At 42.3% G+C, this 22271-nt stretch overlaps 1 protein-coding gene across 3 annotated transcripts in view; it reads right to left on the minus strand.

Moving 5' to 3' along the window:
- The window catches only part of LOC121447291 (serine/threonine-protein kinase PAK 1), a 100047-nt gene that overhangs the window by 20825 nt on the left and 56951 nt on the right, over positions 1-22271 (minus strand). For 2 of the 3 annotated variants that reach the window (XM_041650491.1, XM_041650473.1), the window contains exons 2-7: positions 18034-18247; positions 12048-12148; positions 11456-11603; positions 7635-7672; positions 3754-3870; positions 1716-1890 (exon numbers count right to left, since the gene is read on the minus strand). In XM_041650491.1, the coding sequence (XP_041506425.1) occupies positions 1716-1890; positions 3754-3870; positions 7635-7672; positions 11456-11603; positions 12048-12148; positions 18034-18223 (769 nt within the window). In that variant the 5' untranslated portion in view covers positions 18224-18247. The remainder of the gene's footprint in view (positions 1-1715; positions 1891-3753; positions 3871-7634; positions 7673-11455; positions 11604-12047; positions 12149-18033; positions 18248-22271) is intronic. The other variant, XM_041650482.1, reaches the window with a different exon arrangement.

Raw genomic sequence — 22271 nt, forward strand, 5'->3', positions numbered from 1 at the left:
GTGCTGGAAAAAAGAGGAAGACAAGGTACACTTAAGACAGTCATTACTCTCCAGAGCACTGCTGTGATGAATGTTCAAAGCATAGGGGACAGAGAAAAGGGAGAGAAACAGGCTGGAAAGGTTTCAGAAAGGCGCTAGCTGGGCTGCCTTTATTATGAGTACAACTCAGGAAGGTTAAGAAGGCCAAGAGAGCTCTGTAGCAGGGGACAGTTTAAATCAAAGGCACAGAAGTATGAGAGAGACCATGGGTCTCACACCTATATTCTGGAGGAGAGAATTGCACCCACAGAGGGAAGATGCTTCCTCACAGCCATACGTAAACTGGCACCAGAGCTAAGATTCAGAGTTTGGTTTCCAGGATCTCAATGCAATTAGCTTTTCCACTGATACCTCACTCACTAGGATCTGGTACTTCTCACATACACTGTATGTACTTCAATTTGAAATAAATCAGTTAAAAGTGTCACTATTTAAAAGGTGTGAGGGGGTAAGGAGGCTCAAAGACAGCAGGAAATTGTCCAGGGAAGTCTGCTTTCTAGAACACATTGTATTTACTGTAAGGGGACCTTCTGAGTACACGATTAAAGCTAGGAAGGCCCTAGCAAGGGTAACTCTATTGTTTTTGTTGTTGTTGTTGTTGCTTCATTTTGTTTTGTTTTGGTTTAGTTTTTGGAGACAGGGTTTCTCTCTGTAACAGCACTGGCTGTCCTGGAATTAGCTCTATAGATCAGGCTAGCCTTGAACTCACAGAGATCCACACGTCTCCACAAAGGTGCACCACCACCTAGTTCAAGGGCAACTCTTTTAAGACAGTGAACTAAACAAACAAACAAATAAAAAAGGTCAAACAAGAATTGCTAGAAGAAACAGGAAGTTGCTAAACTAAGGAACCAGAAACCTCAGCTTTAGAAAGCAATGTGAGTATACAGGCTTGGTCAAACCAGTCATGTCAAATCCTTTTCCAATAGTTGGTTCTTCCAAGAAAGACAAAACAAAAACCCCTATACCTGATTGTAAGCGTCAAGACACATTCTATTTACGGAATCCCAGCTCGATCTGCCCTCAGCTGTCCGCTGTGCAGCTCTGTGATCCAGGGCCCGGTATTTAGAATCTTTGGGTCTTAAAAACCTTAACTTCAGAAATGAAGGTTATCATGGGTACCTTCACAGAGTTACTATAAAAAAACTTGAAACCCTGTCTCGAAAAACCAAAAAAAAAAAAAAAACAAACAAAAAAAAAAACCTTAAAAATTCAAGAAAGTATCTTTCTTGCTTGTCATTTGTTACACAGTACAGGTTCATAAACATTGGTTTCTCTTTCCTTCTTTTTCTACATCCACGATGGCTCAGCAGTCTTCTCCTTAGGAAGCCATCAACAAGAACGGTCTTTGCCACCAGGTAGAATCAATACCTCAATCTTTCTCCATGCGATACTCTAGACTATCCACTAATAACAGCTACTTATCATGTCTTTACCCCACGTTCTCTCCTATTATGTCCCTGTGTATCCTAAGGCAGTGCATACCCAGAGCTGGGGATATACAGAAGGTCAAAGTTCAGATGGTGAGCAGTGGGCTCCATAGCTCTGGCGCTACACAGGGCCTTACCAGGGACATGGCGGAAACCTAGGATCCAGATCTTTACAGCAGCGTCCCACATCAACAACTGAGCAGCCACAGACCAAAGGAAGGATCAAAAAAGCTGTAGTGTGCTTACGTAGTTTCTCCAAGATCTCCTCGTCGGACATTTTAGGCTTCTGCTTCTGCTTCTCAGTATTCCGGGTCAAAGCATCTGGTGGAGCAGTGTTATTCTCAGTAGGTGAAATGGGGGACGTAGCCACATCCCGAGTTGGAGTAACAGGAAGTGGTTCGATCACGGATCGTGTATATACCTGCACAATCACCAGGAGATTTTTGACAAAACCAGCCTTTTGTTAACGTAGTAGACCCTCTTCTAGATGTTCCAATTAGAATATCCCCAGGAACCTCCCACTTCCCAGATCAGTCTTTCTTATATGTCAAAACCTGTGTTATTCCTCCTGTGAGACCCAACCTATTGCCCTGGGTAAAATGGCCTGTTTCACTTTCATAGTACAAGAATCGTTAGTGGCAGCCTTAGTTAGACAACTCTCCGTAAAAGTCTGGAGAATCAGATCTTTCAACTAGACTGGCTTTCTGACCACTCCAGAAAAATGATTTCTCAATTTTTATTTTTGAACCTGTAGAGCAATTACACCCCGGGTATTTTAACCTTCTTTGCTTCTCTATCTATGGATCCTTGAGGAAAGATATCCTCTCTGTTCCCTCTATAACATTATCCTTAACTGGCTTCAGTGTAGGTCTACACACAAATGTGGTATATGTGTTACTGTGGAGTGTGACCTGGACTTGGATTTAATTATCCGCTTTCAAACCCTGGCTTTTGCTTGCTAAATGTGGGTAGACCAATTCACCTCTCTATATCTCACCTGCTTCTTCTATAAATTCGGAACTAACGATATATTTTTCAGAGAAGAATGCTAAGAAAAGCAAATTTATCAATCTATTCTTTTATTAAATATTTACTGCCTTCTCTATGATCCCTGTGTCAAAAACTATATCAGGTATTAAAAAGATAGATAACAGATAACACACATAGATAGATGATCCGAAGAGAGAGAGAGAGAGAGAGAGAGAGAGAATTAAAGGTTTAGAGAGAAAAGTATTTTAAATAAATTTGCCTACAAACCACAAACAGGACACATCAATGGAAAATATTGACAGCTCACTGACTTAGAAGGCTATTTTCCTAAAGGTAAATTTGACCTACAGACAAGGAAATCCGACAATTCTCTCTGTAGGTTCTCAGGCTAAGAGGTAGGTCGTCTAATTGGATTTCCTCCACAGCATCTTCCATTAGTCATTCAATCAGCACAGAGCTTAAGCCCTAATGGTTCTTTCATTATGGAGTTCTCCTCATAATAAAAAGCCGAGACAACATCAGTAGTGTTTGAGAGAACCATCTGACGGGCGAGCACCGCTCAGTGATACTAAATCAAATAAAAGTGCGGGAGAGACGGAAGCTATTCTGAAATGCAGGAACCTCAGAGGAAGTTAAAGGAGAAATCACTACCAGCATCCGGCATCAGAATGCACTGCTAATGCCCAGCGTATTAATAGCACTAATGTATTTATAAACTCCCCTGGGTCTGTCAGCATCGTCAAAGACGCTGGAGGGGCTAAACACTGCATATTTACCTTAAAAGAAAAAAACCTTTGGCAAGGTAATTTCCTGCCCCCTAAAAGACTGGAATAATTTATGTAATAAAATGCATCAATTCTCCATATCATCTCCCTGTCACATCTGCAAAGGCCAAGGGAGCAGCCGAGGTTAGACCAGCGTGAACGCAGCTGAGGTTAGACCAGCATAAACTCCAATTACCTAGGGGACTTTAGGAATAGCTGAAGTAACAAATCCACTACTCTCTCTAATCACACAGGAAATACCTTCAAATCAGTGGTCTAGTTGGGTATCGCAGCACATGCCTGTAACCTTAGCAACTGGGTGAGTAAGGTATGTGGAGCACGCTAAATCAAGGCCAGTCTGGACTACACAGTGAGCAGCTGTCTCAAAACAGGAGAGGAGAAACAAACGTAGTTCAGCGACTGTACCAGCTCTGAGGTCTATGGACCCCTACACTGGACTCTGAGCTGTAGGACCGCCATCCGCCTCTTATCTGAATGAACCATACATCCTTCCAGATTACCAGACTCACAGATTTTGTGTGTTCTGGGCGAGGAGCGATCACTGGAGGTGGGGTAGCATCATCGTCATCATCTTCATCTTCCGACACCGGCGGCACCGCGGGGGTCTCAGACACAGTCTTCACATTCTATACAGAAAAGACAAAATTATCTGGTCTGGAGGACAAAGAACTTCAGAAACCGGGTCTGCTAGTTTCTAGAAGGAACTCAATTCTGGCCCCCACCCCCCCTTACGAAAGCCTCATTGGCCTCAGAGTCTCCACTTCTGTGCGGTCATCAATATCCACGCACTCTGGATGCTTCCTTTTCCCACCTAAAGCTGTGAAACTGTGGTCAGCTTACAGATCCCCTACCTGCCTCCTACAAATCCTTAGAACTTCAGTTTCTTCTTAGTTTATAAATTTCACTCTTTATAATGAGCAGAAAATAAACAGAAAGAAAAAAACAGTTTTGAATTTTCTATACTTTATCATTGTAACCAGGGGTCTAAACAGCCACCCCTCCCAGTCTCTCTTCTTCCAAACGCCTGACCCTATGATGACCCTCTCGCTTCCGCCCCCTGAATAAGACTACAGATATGCACCACCACACCTGGATAGTATGAATTCTACAAATAAGAGTCAGCCATAAAAATACCACAGAATCTTAAGAGTCAGATCCCAGACGCAGATAACGACATTTCAAGCTGAAAGAGATCGACAAGATCGTGTTTGCTAAATGAGCAAACCTCTAGGACCTCGTGTGTAAACTTCCCTCAAGTATCAGAAAGAACAAACCACAAACCAAATATGACCCGAATGGGCATTATTCTTGCAACCCTCTCCTTTGGCTCCTATTGCCCCAGGTCACCATCAGACTCTTCTCAAGGTCTAGGCAGACACGTTCACTTTTGTGTGGCCTGTGCTCTGCCACAAAGAAAATGATGAGGAAGTATTTATGAAATGAGTAAATACATGAATGTCCAGGAGAATGGAATTTTTTTTAACTGACTCTATTAACTCAATAGTAGGGAACAACTCATAATCTGTCTGTGCCACATTTTCTTAATCTATAACATAAGAGATAGTAATTCTGCTTGATTATTTCATAAATGAAAAGAAACAATGTGTATAAGCCAGTAGAGAAATAAGTAATATGCCAGCATGATAAAATCACATCCTCAGTGTGTGACTAATAAGGAAATATGGAACAGGGAGTTCTGGGGAAATGTCCTTGACCGTCTGAGCGGTTCTAATTGTAGATACTAACCAGGCAGGTGTCATCCTCTAAGCCATATGGCTTGAGCCACGGGGCTCTTCTCCTACACCAACACCACGGCTGCTACTTACTGCAGTCACCTTTAAAGACCTTTCCCTGACTCAGTAAAGGGAAAAAAAGCCTGGAGTACATGAGATTCAGGGGATTATAGTTCCTTCCTTCCTTCCTTCCTTCCTTCCTTCCTTCCTTCCCTTTCTTGTGTTTTTGGGTTTTTTTTTTTTTTTTTTTTTTTGGTTTTTCGAGACAGGGTTTCTCTGTGGTTTTGGAGCCTGTCCTGGAATTAGCTCTTGTAGACCAGGCTGGTCTCGAACTCACAGAAATCCGCCTGCCTCTGCCTCCCAAGTGCTGGGATTAAAGGCGTGCGCCACCACCGCCCGGCTTGTGTTTTTGGTTTTTTAAGACAGAGTTTCTCTGTGTAGCCTTGGCTGCCCTGACACTCACTCTGAATCTAGGCTGCCCTGGAACTGTTTTGTTTTCTGAGATAGGGTCTCACATCACCTAGGCCATTACTATGTAGTCAATTACTATGTAGTCAAGGACAACCCTGAATCTCTGGTCCTCTTGCCTCCACCTCCCAAGTGCTGGGTTTACAGGCTGATTCCACAACTGGTTTCTAAAATGGTTCTTAGTGTGAGTCTTTAGGAAGGTTTGTTGTTCTGCCCAGGAAAGGAGGACAGCAGCACCGCCCTCCCAGGTACCTGTGAGGATTAATTACGCTAAGGATGAAGATATTAACACAGCGGCTGGCACAGAGCAGCCACTAAATAATAGATAACACCCTCTTCTTATAAAGCATGAAGGCGCTTGACCCACAGGTCACAGCTCCACTATATTGAGCCCCTTCCTTCAATAATCCACTGATCAATAATTCATTGTTCGCAGAGAGTGCAGTTGCAGACGCGTTCCCTGTCGTTTAAACACAGCTCTTCCAGCTGACGCTGCGCAGCATGAATGGGAGGAAAGCGGGCAGCGGAGGAATCGAATGTGCACAGCAGTTAACCTTTCTCTGTCTCAGCTTTATCACCTATAAAGCGAGGGCTACAGTCTGCTTCACTACACTGCTGTGAAAAACGAAAGAGATAATGAATAAGAAAGGACCCAAGACACTGCAAAGTACCAGGCTGGCTCGCTGCTCTTTCTGTAACTGCCAACGGGGAAAATGACTCTGCAGCCAGCCAGGCTTGCCAGTGGCTCAGTCCTGTGCTCTGTACTATCCTCCTCTTCAAAACCCTTTAAACTTTCGTTACCTTTTACAGAAAGCCAAACTCCTACTTGACTTGGCCTATTTTCCCATGCTTCCTCACCGCCAACTTCTCTTCCGGCACATTTTTATATTCCAGAGATATCAAACTACGAGCGGTTCCCAGAATACACATACCTTCTGAACCTCTTTCCCCCACGCATATAATTTTCTATCTGAAATATCTTCATCTCTCCAATTCTTGCTCTAAATAACGAGATGTGTTCATTGACACATCCAACTTTTCATTCAATAAATGTTTAGCAAATGTCAGAACTTGCTGAGCGCCAAAGACAAATCAATTAGTAAGACAGACATAGATCCTGACCTCATGATGTTTACAGCGCACTGAACTGTAAATGCATGTGCCTTCCTATCCTCTGTAAGACTGTCTGACGGCTCCACACAGGGCCTGACAAAGAATAGGGGCTTCTGTAAACGTTTAATAAATCAATATGGCGTAAGTAGCTTTCTTTTATTTTCTGTAGTTCTGGGGATGGAATCTACAGCCTCTCACATGACAAGCAAGGACTCTACCACTCACCTACGTACCCAGACAGCTTTTAACTTTTTGTTTGAGACAGAGTTTCTGTAAGTAGCTCAAGCAGGCCTTGAACTCATTCGACAGCCCAAAATGAACTCAAACTTTTAATTCTTCTGCCTTAGTCTGTGAAGGTGTGGCCACCAAGTCTGGCTATAAACAATTTTCTATAAAAGGTAACACCCATATGAAGAATAATATTCTCTTATAAGACTCACAGCTAACTATTTATATAACCAAGTGTTATTCTTTATATGACAGAGATACCAGCATCTCATTTTTATTCATAACCGCCATGAAAAATGCAACTTTTAAAATGAGGGACATAGAGGGACTTTTTAAGGTCATCTAGGTACATATCCAAGTCAGTTCTTCAGTGATCCCTCCCATAATCCTTCACAGAACTTTATGAGAGCCCCAGAGGGGAGAACGCTGCTCTTAACTAAACAGAATCTGTGCCCTCTGGATAAGCAGGCCTTACTGATGAAAGACCAGAGATTCCTTCCTAAACACATCCAGTCAAGGGAAAATGTATCATTCTCATTTGACTGTGGAAAAATCTGAGCCACAGAAAGACAAACTGGGTTTCCCAGTGTTCAGACCTACAAATGAAACCGCCTAAAAGCTACACCTCTGGCTTCAAGGCTAGAATTTCAACAACACCAGAAAGCTGGAAGAGAGACACCGTACCGTAGAGACAACTCTGCCCACCATTCCAGCTCCTTCACTGTGGGAAGAGATTAAAGCGTGGCACCGACCGAGGTAAGGGTCTCCACAGCCGGCGCGACCTTACCACACTCTCTGACCTTACTTCCACACCCACTTAGGCCAGAATGGAAGAAACATAAACTTACCAAAGTGTTCGAGGAATTATAATCTTCAGCTGACTTGTCTGTAGAAAGAAGAGAGACAAAGGATTTAGTAAACAAGCAGAGTTAACCCTTTCCTGAGGGCTAAGGAAATGGGTCTGGCCAAGCACTTGCCAGCTCCAGAGGACGGTAATGGTGAGCAGAAGCACATTATCCCTATCAGCTCCGTTAGCCTCTACCATGGCTCTGGGTATTAATGCTATATTCACTTTAGTAGACTGGATAACTGAGAGACGTTTAATAATTTGCCCAGTGTACACAGGTTAAACTGATGATTCAACCTGAATTCTGATCTAATTCTAAGTACCATGCTATAACAGCACCCACATCGTGAGTTTTCAATGGTCAAGGAAATGTCCGACATTGAGATAAAGGCAAGGAATCCATGCTGTGTTCCTGAGTCCCACAAGAGATTTTAGCAGAAAAGAAGAAATTTACAGACTAGGAGGGTCTTTGATTTGCCTCTTTAAGTCCTAAGAATTAATTTGTCAGTTTATCACCAGTGGGATCAGGAATCCATTCTACCAGATCTGACATAACTGTCATCAAGAACCCAGAAGGAGAACATTCGAGATCCCAGTACTATCGGATGAAACTGGCCCAGGAAGGTTCTTTGGCTCCACAGCAAATAAAGAATCCACGAAGTCGGAAGTGAAGAAATCTATGATAATACGTTCTTAAAGCAAACCTCGTTCGCTGGAGCCGGCTCGGTATTAAAAGTATTTCTGCTCCTGCAGACGGCCCAGGTTTGATTCCCAGCACCCCAACTTTAACCCCAGTTCTAGGGGATCTGACCACCTCGTCTAGCCTCCCCAGGCACCACACATGAATACAGTGCACAAACATATAGCAAAACTTCAGCTATAAATAAAATAAAAGCAGTAACAAAAGCCCTAAATGGCTAAGCTCTGGAGAAATCAATCAAAGGCATAATTTAAACATAATTAATTTGCTTCGTTTTTAAAAAAAAAAACCAAAATGGTATCAGCTTAGTCTACTTTCTCCCTAACGTTAACTGTATGGAAAATCAAAAGTCACAGAAAACTTAACGAAAATAATAATAGGGACTAGAGAGTTGTGTGGATTATCAAGAGCAGTGTTGAGAGGCCTAAGTGGAAAACACACTTCCAAAGGCGATGTAGTGGTGCACGCCTTTAATCCCAGCACTCAGGAGGTCGAGGCAGGGGATTGATGATTCTCTCTGAGGTTGAGGACAGCCATGACTACATAATGAAACGATGTTTCAAAAAAAGAAAAAAAAAGGAATTAAAATAAAAATAAGAAACATATCAGTTGCATCATAATGAGCAAGTTATAATTTCTTTAAAGTTAATTAACTTCTTTGAGTGTGTACAATGGGGGTAACAAACCTTTGCCCTGACAACCTCTGTACGCCACATAAGAGTCATAGGAGATAAGCCAGAGGAGAGCACATACAACTGTTATATAGTATAGCTTAATTAACAATATGGGAGAAGAGGAAACAGGAAAAATGGATGGATCACATTAAAAATAATCTCTGTCAAATACAGAATTGTGCCTAGAGTTGGCCCTTGTCTTTAGCAATCAGAAAATCTTAAATCCTCCAAGTGCACATAGACATGTCTATGTTAATACACAAAATAAAAGTATGTATATGTATCTGTAGAGATACAATAACTATAATTTAAGTATGCGTTCATAGATGACTGTATATGTAATTACTTGAATGTATATAGCTATACACATATCCAATTGTAAGCACTTAAAGGGACTATAATTTCAACCATACACAAGTCCACAGGGGCAATGATCCACATACACACATACATACATGCGACTTCCTTTTATCTACATACGGACATAGAAAACAGATCCCAATATGATATCTCTGTGATAAAGTCCTTAACCAGAAGTTCCAATTTCCCGACAACTAGGAAACTTGGCTACTTAGCAACCTCACCCAGTTCCTCCCAAGAATCATCTAATCCTTCAGAGGAAGACAGCAGACCCAGTGGGCACAGAGGAGAGGCTGCTGGGAAGACGCATGGCCTCTCCCGTCGTGGCAGCCTGAGCGGAGCTGCATCCCATCATCTGACCATCTGTACCCTCTGATACCAGCCAGATACTAGCTGGGGAAGTCGTCCTTCAAAGTCAGCTCGTTCATCCTGACTCTACCTTCTCCAACAATTCTGCTCGGAAGGAGACTGCAGACACTAAGAGCACCAGGCTAACAGTAAGTACGAGACAAGGCCTGATGCTAACTTAGGCACACTGCAGAGGCCTTCTCTGTGTTTCCTATCTGCAAACAGTGAAAAATTGGTGTATATATGCTTCTTGATCTAATGTTCCATTTTTCCCCTTGTTTTTGTTGTGTTTTTCTGGTTTATTTATTTGTTTCTGAGACAAAGTCCTCACGTAGTCAAGGTTGGCCTTGAACTTACTACATAGCAAAGAATGACATTTAATTCCTAATCCTCCTGTATTACATCTACCTGGATTACAAGATTAAACCACAATGCCTAGCTTTGCTTTAACACTCTTAAGATGCTATAAAGAAAATAGCTTTGGGAGCTAGAGAGGTGACTCAGGGGTTAAGAGCACGTAACTGCTTTCCAGAGGTCCTGAGTTCAATTCCTAGCAACCACATGGTGGTTCACAACCACTGTAATAGGATCTGACTGTCTCTTCTTGTGTGCATGAAGGCAGATCACACAAATTCATGAATAAACAAATCTTTCCAACAGATAGAAGACAAGTTTCCAGAAATACAAGCTTTTTGTTATAAATTACTCTAGAAAAAGAAAACTACCTCTGCTATGGAAGGACATGCTTCAAATAAAATTATTAGAGGCAAAGTAATTCAAAAGACAAGGGGCCAGGAGTGAGAAGACCTGAGTTCTAATCCCAATTCAACTACTAAAAACATTCTAAAAAAAAAAAAAAATCCCTTCCACAGAAAGTACATATAAAGAACATTTATAATTACTACTGACCTGATTTTCATTCAAATGATAAAATTTAGTCACTCACGCAGGATCTAATGGCTCATATCTGCAATCCTAGCACTCTGAAGGCTGATGCTCAAAGACTACCATGAGTTCTAAGCCTAAACCAGCCTGAGCTAGCTCAAAAGGAGTCCTTAAAGGAGACTTAAAAGATACTTGCTAATTGTCATTAAGAAACAATATCAGAAATAATGGCAATGACAACCAGAGGCCTTGAATTCAAACGCGAGAACTCACGTGGTGGAAAGAGAGCCTACTTCCATGTCTCACCATGGCATGCGTGCCCCCATCCCCCACAAAATGCATCATCTAAAAATAGCACAGGCAGCTTCAGAATGAAAACAAACAGGCCGTGGTGGTTTGGATTAGGTACGGCCCTGGCCCACAGGGAGCGGCACTATTGGGAGGTGTGACCTTGCTAAAGGAAGGCTTCCAGGTCTCCTAGACTCAAGCTAGGCCCAATGTGACAGTTTCCTTCTGCTAGCTCTGAGGAGTGAGAGAGATGTAAACTCTGAGCCCCTTCCCCAGCACAGTGTCTGCCTGTACCCACCATGTCACACTGTGAATAAGGGACTAAAACTCTGAAACTTCAGCCAGCCTCAGTAAAATGTTTCTTCCTTTTTAAGAGCTGCTGTGGTCATGGTGTCTCCTCGCAGCAACAGAACAGTAACTAGACAGAAGCCTTCGCCTCAGGCGCCATTTCCAAACCACACCTTCGTGAGAATACTGCAGAACTTTTGGCGCTTCCTTTTCTCTTGCTCGCCAACAGGCTCCTGAGAGCTTCTCTTGCTGGGATTACCATGGACACAATCTTCTTACCTGTAAAACTCATGTACTTCTGACTATTGGAAGTCTTCTTAGAGTTATAGAATTCCAACACATCGAGAACAGCCTGTGGGTTTTTCTTCTGCTCTGACTTTGTGATATTTGATGTTTGAAGCAAGCGGGCCCACTGTTCTGGCATCCCCTAAAAGGAAGACATGAAAGGGTTTCAGGAATACACAGATGCAGAGGACCCTGGAAGAATATCAGACCACACTTTGATGTCTGCTAGCGGATAAAAATGAGCCCGTTAGTTACCTCTTTACCTGGTCCCTCAAAATTTACACAAGTTCCTTTCATGTATCTTCCTTAAGAGGGCTACTCCATCACCAGCTTCATCTCTTTCAGAGCAGGAACCAAGTCTGATTACTCTGGCATTTAGTGCCCCACCTAGAGCTTGCTATCATGGGACCTCTTACGAGAGATTCGTTTGGGTTGGTGACGTAGCTCAGTGGTAAAGACTTCGTACAGCACATGCAGGGCCTTGTTTTCAAACCCAAATGCCACAAACCAACCAAGAAAATTAAAAGAGAAAGAAGCAGACTTAACAGCACACAGCCCAAACTCTAGGACCAACACAAGGACTCACCGTAAACTCCCCTGTGACAGCATCAAAGCCAACGTGAATCGTATGCTCAAAATCTGAGGGAAGGGAAATCTCTGGCCGCTCCTTCTCCTTCTTTTTATTTGCTACAAAAGAAAATAAAATAATAAAATAAAACAAAAAGAGGCATTCTTCAGTTTCTAGGCTTATTTTAGCCTTTCAGCAGGTTCCCATGAAGAGCGAGTTCTATCCAGCACGCATATATATTTACAGAGCCTCGAAGGCTAGAAAGAAAGGGAGTTAGATCTAGAGTCCACGTCATTGTTACCTCTTCCTCACCATAATATATAGTTCTGGATCTTTGCTTTCTTACTCAAGGAGAAGGACAAGACGATCTTAGGGGCCCGTCTAGCATCTCTAGTTCACAAGAGTTTATGTAACAAGGAAGATGAGTATTCTCAAGGCCCTGTAGCTACACTGTCTCCCGAGAGGACACCCACAGCCTTTAACAGGCATTTCATATGTATTATCTCACGTGATCATCACAAGCCTGTGAGCCAACCTTCATGTGCAGACTAGGAGACTGTGGCACAGACCTGCCTCGTCATTGTGCAAGTGAAATAAAAGTTCAGGCCCTTAGATTCTTCTCCTCTACCACCGCTGAAGAACTGCAAGTGGATTTGAGAAAATGCACTCAGATCTAAGGAGAAATAACATCAAGAACTTACCACGTATATATGCGACACACAGCTTTCCTTTACTGTTATTATATTACAAGCTGAACACTACTACCTGCTTCTAGATGAGAACAGAGTGATCTGTCAGCATAACTAGCAAGGGCTGGTATTTGAACCCAGGTCTGGTCCCAAAGATTGTTTTCTTCAGTAACTTCGTAAGAACCCTGTCTACATGCCAGTTGCTAAGGGTTGGACTATTTATATACTTGGCAAGTTCCCTTCTAGAGCAGCTGCTTTGAGAAGGAGAAGGCTAAGGGTTTACCATGATCCCCAGACCAGCAGTCGCTTATGACATAACTCCATCTGTCTGCTCAAAGCCAGAATGTACAGGACATGTGGCGAGGCTCTGGAAACACTTTCTGCTTCTAAATTCTTTCTAAGCTAATCTCTTAAAAGGTTTTAGAGAAATACAATCATATTGTTTTATTTAGATTTAGACATGTTATGTTTATACATCTTTTTATGATTTATAAATGACTTCCATTGCATACTAATAAAGTATATAATATAACATCACAAACATGGAGGTTACGTCCAGAAGAACTATGGTGGTAAAGACCCAGAGAAAGGGCAGCTCAGGGAACAAGCAGTTTCTAGAAAAGTGACAGAGAAAGGAAACCATGTAACTCGTTGGGAGGGCAAGGTTAACTCTGAATTAGCTCTGCCTCTGCCACTCACTCTTCTCTCTGTCTGCAGCCTCTGAATCCACCTCACAAGTTCCCACCTTTCCTTCTACAGAGGCTGGAGAGGTGGGGTTTGTGGCCTTGGGCTATTGAACCCCCAGGAGCAGAGATTTTCTTTATCCACTGTTTTGCTCCTCAACCCAAAATCATAATAGGCCTAGTAAGAGATTACTGAAGTTGGTTGGCTTTTGGCAGATGGAAACCAGGGGGAAATCCTGAGCACACTGCTGACTCTCCCAAGCCTTTGCTTATTCTGTCTGCTTCTGGAATGTCCTTCCCTGCCTTTGCCTAGCTAATATCTACTAAATACAGCTATAAATATTGGATCCCTCTCCTCTGGAATTAAAAACAAAATAAGGGTGATTCCCACCACCACTTGTAAAGTCTAACACAGCAATGAGTATCAGACAGTACAATCTGGTAAGAAAAAAGAATGAAAAGAATAATAAGGAAAAAAAAGAAAAGGAAGAAACCCAGGACAATTTACTCTTTTTTTACTATTGTGTGAAACAATTAAAATATATGGTTTTAGAAACTAAAGAACCTTAAAACCACGAGTGATCATTAATATTAGCAACTACTGATACAAGATTTCTCAATAAGCTGATTAAGATAGAGAATTCAAATATGACTGAAGACAGAAAGGAGAAAGACCTACCTTGATTTCATGAAAGTAGAGACCTTAGGTTTGAGAAGCTAACAAGGGAAAAGAGCTTGCATATTCAACCGTCCTCCTGTCTGGCTTTGTCCAGCCTGGGTTCAGCTTGGGGAAGGCAGCTGACTACAAAATTCCATGTTTTACCACAAATACTAAAGTTTTAGTGAGAGCTATTAGCCCTACTTTTAAATTATTTTTAAACAGCACCTCTCATTGGCTCGACTGAACTAATCCGAGCAAAGGCAGTTTGGAACTGTCTTTTGAAAAAACATTCCAAACGTAGAGATCAACACTGCTGTCACTCAGTGTTAAAATTAACTTCACTAACCTCTTCCCAGGCTCAGAGAATTTCACTTTGTTCATAAAAATGCAGTCAGAAAGAGATTTCAAACTAAATGCCAGAAGACTTCTTAGAATAAACCAAAGGCTCCAAATCCTAACCACAGGAACCAGGCTTCGCCACATGGAATTCTGCAACTCAGCAGCACCTACTGCAAGCCTTCAATTACAGCCTCTCCTTCCAGTCACTTACGCAGGCCGTCCAGCGCAATCTGAGGCCATCCTGGAGGTCAGCATTAGGTAATGCCCACAGACCCCGCCCACCGCCAGCTTTAATGGAAACCACCACCGTGATGGACCTCTTCGTTCTCTTAGAGACACAACGCTACATCTCTAGAAATTCTGCCTCCGGCGTCTGGGTAGGAGCTGATATGTGTATTTCTGAGAAGCAGCATGCATGGGTCCAATACGCAGTGCCGAGAGCCACTAACACCAGCATGAGGCCACAGACGCTGTAGGAAGACTCGGTTCTACTCATTCCCCTCCCTCTCCACCACTGGGACCTTTGTCATTGCTCACGGCTCTCGAAGCTGCTGCTTTCTAACTGGAAAGAGGTTATGGGCAGTAGATATGGGTATCAACCAAAAGAAAGAATGAGATCTCATAAAAATAACCTCATATCTGCATAGTTTTATAGTTTAGAAAATGCTTTTACATTCATGACACAGTTGTACACAAGTGCTCACTGCTGATACAAGATGAGCATGAATCGCATGACTCCCACTTTGCAGATGATTCTAAAATTACGGTATTTAAAAATAATAAATGACAGAGTTAATGTGGGGGAAGACTTCGATACAGGTTTCTGGGAGTTCATATCCAGTTCTCTATGCAGCGTGTATCAATCTTCAAATACATATGAAGGCAGAGCCTGGTACAAACTAGCACTGCCGTGTACCCTGAATAGATGGCTCGCTGAAGTAAGATTCCGAACGAAACGGAAGAAACTCGGCCATTTTTCCATCCTGATGCACATTAACAATAGCCAACAAGGGTCTTAAAGCAGGAGTAAAACCACTGTGCTAAGGGAATCTTAAAGAAAACCCAAAGCTAGAAAATACAGGCTTTGGGGTCGTCTTGCAAGAATTTCTTCTAACAGCTTTCAACCTACAAAAATGCAAACTATGAAGACTTATTTTCAGACCCAATTTGGCCTAGGGGTACTCAATCAGATTTGCGGAAGAACCTCCAGGTCTACAGCTCGCTCTGTCACCAATAAAAATAGCTCACAATGGCCTGGTTTCTCTCTACCTACATAGACAAGCCTGATCTACTGGCATCTTGCAATATGTCATCTACATCAATACAGAGTTGCAGAGCTAAGAGACACTGGCTCTGGCCCTCTCATTGTTTAGATGGACACACGGACATGTACGGAGACGTCACTGACACAAACCTGACATCCAGCTGCAAAGAAGCGAGATTATAACCCAGGTGTCTAGATTCCTGGCACAAAGCTACTCCCTTCAGCTGCGATGATGCATGGGGTGCCATTTCTACCCCGTGTTTTAGATGGGAATCTTAGTTAAAGACAAATAAAGGGGGCTGGGTGACGGCCCAGTGGGTAAGCGTGTTGGCTATGTAAGAATGAGGATCTGAGTTAAAATCCCCAGCACCCATGTCAAAAACAAGGTTTGCCCATGTGCGTCTGTAACCCCACATTGTGGAGGGGTTGAGGCAGCAGAAACAGGATGATTACTGGGGCTTGCTGACTGCCCGCCTGGCTTTCTCCAAGGGAGTAAGGTCGAATGTGACAGATTAGGATGTCCTCCTCTGATGAGACCACATGTGCATATACACCACACACAACACGCGGACGCACCAGCTCTACTGATACGTAATTTACATACTAGTATAATTCACCTATAAAGCATAAAATCATTGGCTTTTAGTCTTTTCAGAGCTGGACAAACACCACGACATCTCAGGCATTTCATCATTCCAAAGAGAAATTCCGTATCTCTTAGCCATTACTTCCTTAATCCCATGTTTACCCATCCTGCATTCTTACGTAGCCACTAACATGGCTTTTATCCATGGACTTACATCTCTAGACAAGGGAACCACACACTACGTGACCACTGTGACTGGGTCTTTTCCCTAACAGGACCTTCAAGCACTCGTAAGTGCAGTGAGGCTCAGGACTTCTTTCTTCATTAGATGGAGGCTTTATTTTACTTTTAATATTAGGCTGTTCCCACATTTGGGTATTATGAAAAATGAGGGTAAAGCATTACTTCTCTTTGGTGAAACTGCGGGGTAGTAACTTATCTTTATATTTGAGCTTCTACAGAACCGCCAGAATCCTTTCTTTGAGGCTATTACCTTTACATTCCTACCAGCAATTATGAGGGTCAAACACCTCCGTATTCTCACCAACATTTGACATTATCCACCCATTTTACAGCCATTCTAGTGCGTGTGGAGTGGGATTGCGTGTGGTTTGAATTCGTTTTCCCCCCTGGAAATTAATGATAACTGAACATTAATTCATATGTCAAATTGTGATTTGTCTATCTTCTTTGTAGAGCTGTCTGCTCAGATCCTTCGCCCAGTTTTAAGCTTAATTATCTGATTTTTAGTTAAGTTGTAGTAATTCTTTCTGTATTTGCGATGCAAGTTCCTTATAAGATATGCAATTTCAGAAAGTCATCTCTTGTCTGATTTCCTTGATGGCGGAGAATCAGGCACATCTGAATCTGAAGCTTATACTATTCACAGATGAAAACCACACAAGAAGGTCAACAGTCACCGAAGTCAGCACTTTAGTGCCAAGCAAAGGCCACGAGGACACTCAAACCTTTATGTTCCCACTACTTTGTAATGACGTCAGTGACTTTTTCAGGTCCACTGTTAAGATTCTGATTATTCTACTTTCAAATTCTATTAATAAGAAGGTAATGGAGGGTGGGCAGGGTGCTTATGTCAGCGATCTCACCACTTGGGGGCCAAGGCAGGAGGATAGCAAGCATTTACAGCCCACAGAGTAAGATCTAGTCACACACACACACACACACACACACACACACACACACAGAGGAAATGAGGTCGCCTAGGAAGTCTTACTCATAGTGAACTCACAGTGAGTTCTTCCTGTCTCTGCTTTCTTTGCTCAGCCATTCCTTCCTGATACTAAATCCCCAATCTGAGTGTGGAAACAGAGATCTAGACAGAAAATAACAATACGGGGATCAAAATATGCAAAGAAGGCATTCCAAGTGAAAGCAATCAGGGCAAAAGAAAATTCCAAACCAAGACATTTTAAAAGTGCTTAGGTTTTATAATTTCATAAACATTTTAAAAAGTAAAAAAAAGAGATACATACATAGATTTGCCTTCAATTTTTCTGATAGCTAACAGGAACAAAATTATTCTTAGAATTCTGTTCAAATATGATTCTGAACAATGAGTCTAATTTTCATTTGGTTTTAGCCACTTTAGGAAGGCAAGACATGGAGAATAGTTAACACGAAAATAAAAGGTAGGAAGGAGAATGAAGTCAGGGAAGGCCAGATCTTTCATTTAGACGATTAGAAGTGGAAAAAGACGATCTGCTTTGGTTTATATTCCTTCTTAAAAGCACAAAAATTATGAAAACAAATTAAATACTGTACTTTTGTCTCCAGGTAAGATGGATCGGTAAAATCGGTCCTTCTTCTTCTTCTCCTCTGGGTTCGGGGGCAGAGGTTTGGAGCCGTGGTTCAGGGTCCCAGGGTCTTTGCTGCCTGCTCCGATCATGGTGCTGGTGTTTCTCATGGGAGGGGCTGGGGGCTTGTCCTGGACGTCTAGGCCGTTATTAGACATTGTCACCACCAGCAGCAGCAGCTACTAGAATCAAAAGGAATAACACAGTCACTCCTACTACTTTTTAGCACAAGGAAATACATATTTAAAATGTTCTAAAATTCAAATTATACATCCCTTCTGCTGCCAGCCATGAATATTACCAGCCTATGTAGTCGGTAGCCCAGACGCACATCCCTACTGTGTGCCAAACACAGATAAAACTGAAACTAAGATTTTCTTTTCTCTGCATTCTCACCTCAGAGCCTACAGAAGAAAGACAGACCCTGCACTGTAGTTGAAAAGCAGATGCAGGCCAGGCAAGAACTCAGTGGGAAACCCAGGAATACCAGATGCAGTGAAATCCCACGGCTTCTTTGGGTCCATTCATTCATCACATGAAGATTAACAAGAACAGCGGTTCTCAGCCTTCCTAATGCTGCAACCCTTTAACACAGTTCCTCATACCATGGTGACCCCCAATCATAAAAGCATCTGATATGCGACCCACAGGTTGAGAACCCCTGAGCTAGCACCTAGCAGCATCCCATGGACTGAGTTTGTTGACAACATCTAATTCTTAGACAAGTTACTCTTTCCGTGTTCAGATGAGACAATTGCCGACTGTCTGCGAAACTTCTGTTCTTGAGCTAGCTTTACCGAGACCAAACCAGACTCCTTCACTTACATTTTATCTATCTCTCTTTCAGGTTGGGCTGTCAAGGCAGTGATCATATGCCCGAAAACATGAAGTACTTCTTGGTCCTTCACAAGGAAGTTACTGCCCTTCTGCCAGCTCCTCTGGATCCCCCTCCAGATCCTATTCAATTCTAATATACAGTGTTCAAGGATGCAACCGTCCTGCTTAATTTACTAGCATTTCCCCGTGCTTCTGAAACATAGAATAAAACTTAAAAGAGGAAAATCCCCATTATATGCCAACAAGGGATTTTAATGAAAACAAGTCTTACCTTAAAATATGTTCTAGTTCTTGACAACATAAAGATATGAATGCGCCCAGAGTTTATATTGTCTCCTTATTAATGCATGCAATGGAAGAAATTGTATATTAAATCACAACTACTTATACTATAGTCTCTTTGGAGTTAGATACTACAGTGCTTTAGAAATTAAAAGCTCAGTGTTGGCCAGATTGGAATACCACCGCTTTGAAAATCAATTCTTTAAAATGCAATACATCTGCCATTCTAATAATTAAAAAGATTAGTATTCGATAAAAATAACAGTTTTTATAAACTTATAAAATTTTATATTAGTCTTTTTAATATTCTCTAGTAAATGGAAAACCTCTGATTTCTTCCACCCTCAATGGTTTCTCCAGGGGCCATCCACAGAAACAAACTATTTCTTTCTTTCTTTCTTTCTTTCTTTTTTTTTTTTGGTTTTCAAGACAGGGTTTCTCTGTGGTTTGAGGGCCTGTCCTGGAACTAGCTCTTGTAAACCAGGCTAGAAACATACTATTTCTTTATTTCAAACTCCTTCCGACATGCCAGAATAAAAGCCATGCTCTTCAGCGTCTTCAAGAGAGGCCTCCTCTTATGTGACCAGGCCCATGCACCAGCCACGCCCCCACTCACTCCTTTTAGTCCCTGGTACAGTCTAGCTATACCATCTTCTCTAATTTCTTTAAATATGCCATCATTTTCACACCTCTGTCCCCTCACACGTGATGTTCCATCTGCCTATTTCCCTACCAAACAGTGAATTCACCCATCCTTTGAAGATTAATTGAGTTCTTTCTTCTATGGAACCTTTAGAAAGTGTTCTGGCCCCCGAAAAGTTAGGTGCCTCTTCTCTATGCCCCAAGGCAGTGATTTATTTCCAGGTTATCATATTCCCTTGTATTGTTATAATTGTTACTGACATATCTTTCCAAAGAGCCATTTTGCTATCTTTGCAGACCAAAGACTACAAAGTGTCTTGCCTTTTTAATGTACAGTAGATAACATGTTAATAGTTTACCAAAAAAAAGGTATGTGTACTGCCTTGAAAAGAATTTATTAGTACAGATGAAATTCAGTCCTTTATATTAGGACATCGATTGAAACTAAAGCTATACACACAGTCTACATTCAATTTATGTCTCAGAAATCTCTGAACTTGACAAGTTCTCTCTCTCTCTCTTCTTGTCTTTCTTTCTAGTGTTAGATTCTGGGAATTATCACCAAGCTACACTGCTTGCTAGCTCATCAAATATTCTTTTTTGTTTTGTTTCTTGAGACAGGGTCTCACTATGTTGTTCTGGCTGTCCTGGAACTCACTCTGTAGACCAGGCTAAACTCACAGATATCCACCTGCCTCTGCCTCCCGAGGGATGGGATTAAAGATGTGAGCCATCACACCTGGCCCTCACCAAATATTCTTTCACACACAGGAAGGAGAGGGAAAGGAGCAAGGAATGGGGGATGTCTAGCTCTGTGCCAATGACAAAGAATGGAGGGTGTCTAGCTCTGTGCCAATGACTTCTCTCTTCGTTAATCAAAATCTTATTTAACTTTTTAGAGTCAAACTCAACTGGATTTTTTAATTCATCTTGACCAAACTTTGGCAAACCAATTACCCCTTTCCCTTTTGAACAAACAATATCAAATCAAGTAAAGATACTTCTGTTTGGGGCTGGAGAAATGGCTCAGTGGTTAAGAGCATTGCCTGCTCATCCAAAGGTCCTGAGTTCAATTCCCGGCAACCACATGGTGGCTCACAACCATCTGTAATGATGTCTGGTGCCCTCTTCTGGCCTGCAGATATGCACACAGATAGAATATTGTATGCATAATAAATAAATAAAATATTTAAAAAAAAAAAGATACTTCTGTTTGCATGAACTATATGACTATCTGGGTCATTTTATTTCAGTTTAATTTATTTCTAGCTTCACTTCCTGATGGAGGAAGGTCATTGGCTAATAAAGGAACTGCCTTGGCCCATTTTATTGGTTGGAGGATAGGTGGGAGGAGTAAACAGAACAGAACGCTGGGAGGAAGAGGAAGTGAGCTCAGACTCGACAGCTCTCCTCTCGGGAGCAGACGCCTGAGAGAGACGCCATGCCCCGCTCCTGGGATGAAGCTCCAACCCAGGATGGACATAGGCTAGAATCTTCCCGGTAAGCGCACCTTGGGGTGCTACACACAGATGATTAGAAATGGGCTAAATTAGTATGTGGGAATTAGCCTAGAAGAGAATGGGCCAAGCAGTGATTAAAAGAATAAGTTTCCGAGTAATTATTTCAGGGCATAAGCTAGCCGATCAGGCGGTTGGGGTGCTGGGGACGAAGCCCCGCCGCCCCTAATTACTACAACTTTCCATATATGACTGCCGTTGTCTTCTCTTCCAGCTCTAACTCAGGTTCCTCAGCTCTTCCAAGAAGGCATCCAGCATCATAGTTGGCGATGCCCTCCTACTCCAGGCTGCCAGTTCCAAAATTATACTCCCACAGCTACCTACTGCCCAAAACAGGCTCTTCCTGGCCTCCCAGCCTTCAACCAGCAGCTACATTTCACTCCCATTAGGCCCACAGGCCGGGATTATGCCAGGACAGCTTCACCAACCATCTTGATACGTATTTTTCTTCACTCTTGGTCATTTTATCATGTTTAAGAGAATTCTTGGTAGGTAGATTAATCTATTGGGATCTAATGTCTGAAACCTTGTACCACACGATGACTGGGTCATGTATATTCCACCGGAAACCTACAGCAGGAGGATATCTGTATCACCAAAGGGTAGCCTAGTCTATCTTTGTTGACCTCATCTAAAGAGTTCTCACGTAAGGTCTGTCTCTCATTCTGCACTGCAACCATCTGTCTGCACACCTGCCTCCCCCTTCACCATCCTCAGCTGGACTTGCGACTACGGACCCCTGAAGAAAAACGTTCCTATCTTACATGGTTCTTATCTTACATGATTCCTATCTTACATGATTTTCAATCCCTCACTCCATTTTTGGCAAAGAATGAGTAACAAAAAAAAATGGGGGGATATTGGACATGTGAATGAACAAATATAAGAGCAAGTAAAATAAACAAGAATAATTATCCCTTTCCATACT

The sequence above is a fragment of the Microtus oregoni genome, unplaced genomic scaffold (genome assembly GCF_018167655.1).
Source record: "Microtus oregoni isolate MIOR12 unplaced genomic scaffold, Mior012 000000F_ref0000247, whole genome shotgun sequence".
NCBI lineage: Eukaryota > Metazoa > Chordata > Mammalia > Rodentia > Cricetidae > Microtus > Microtus oregoni.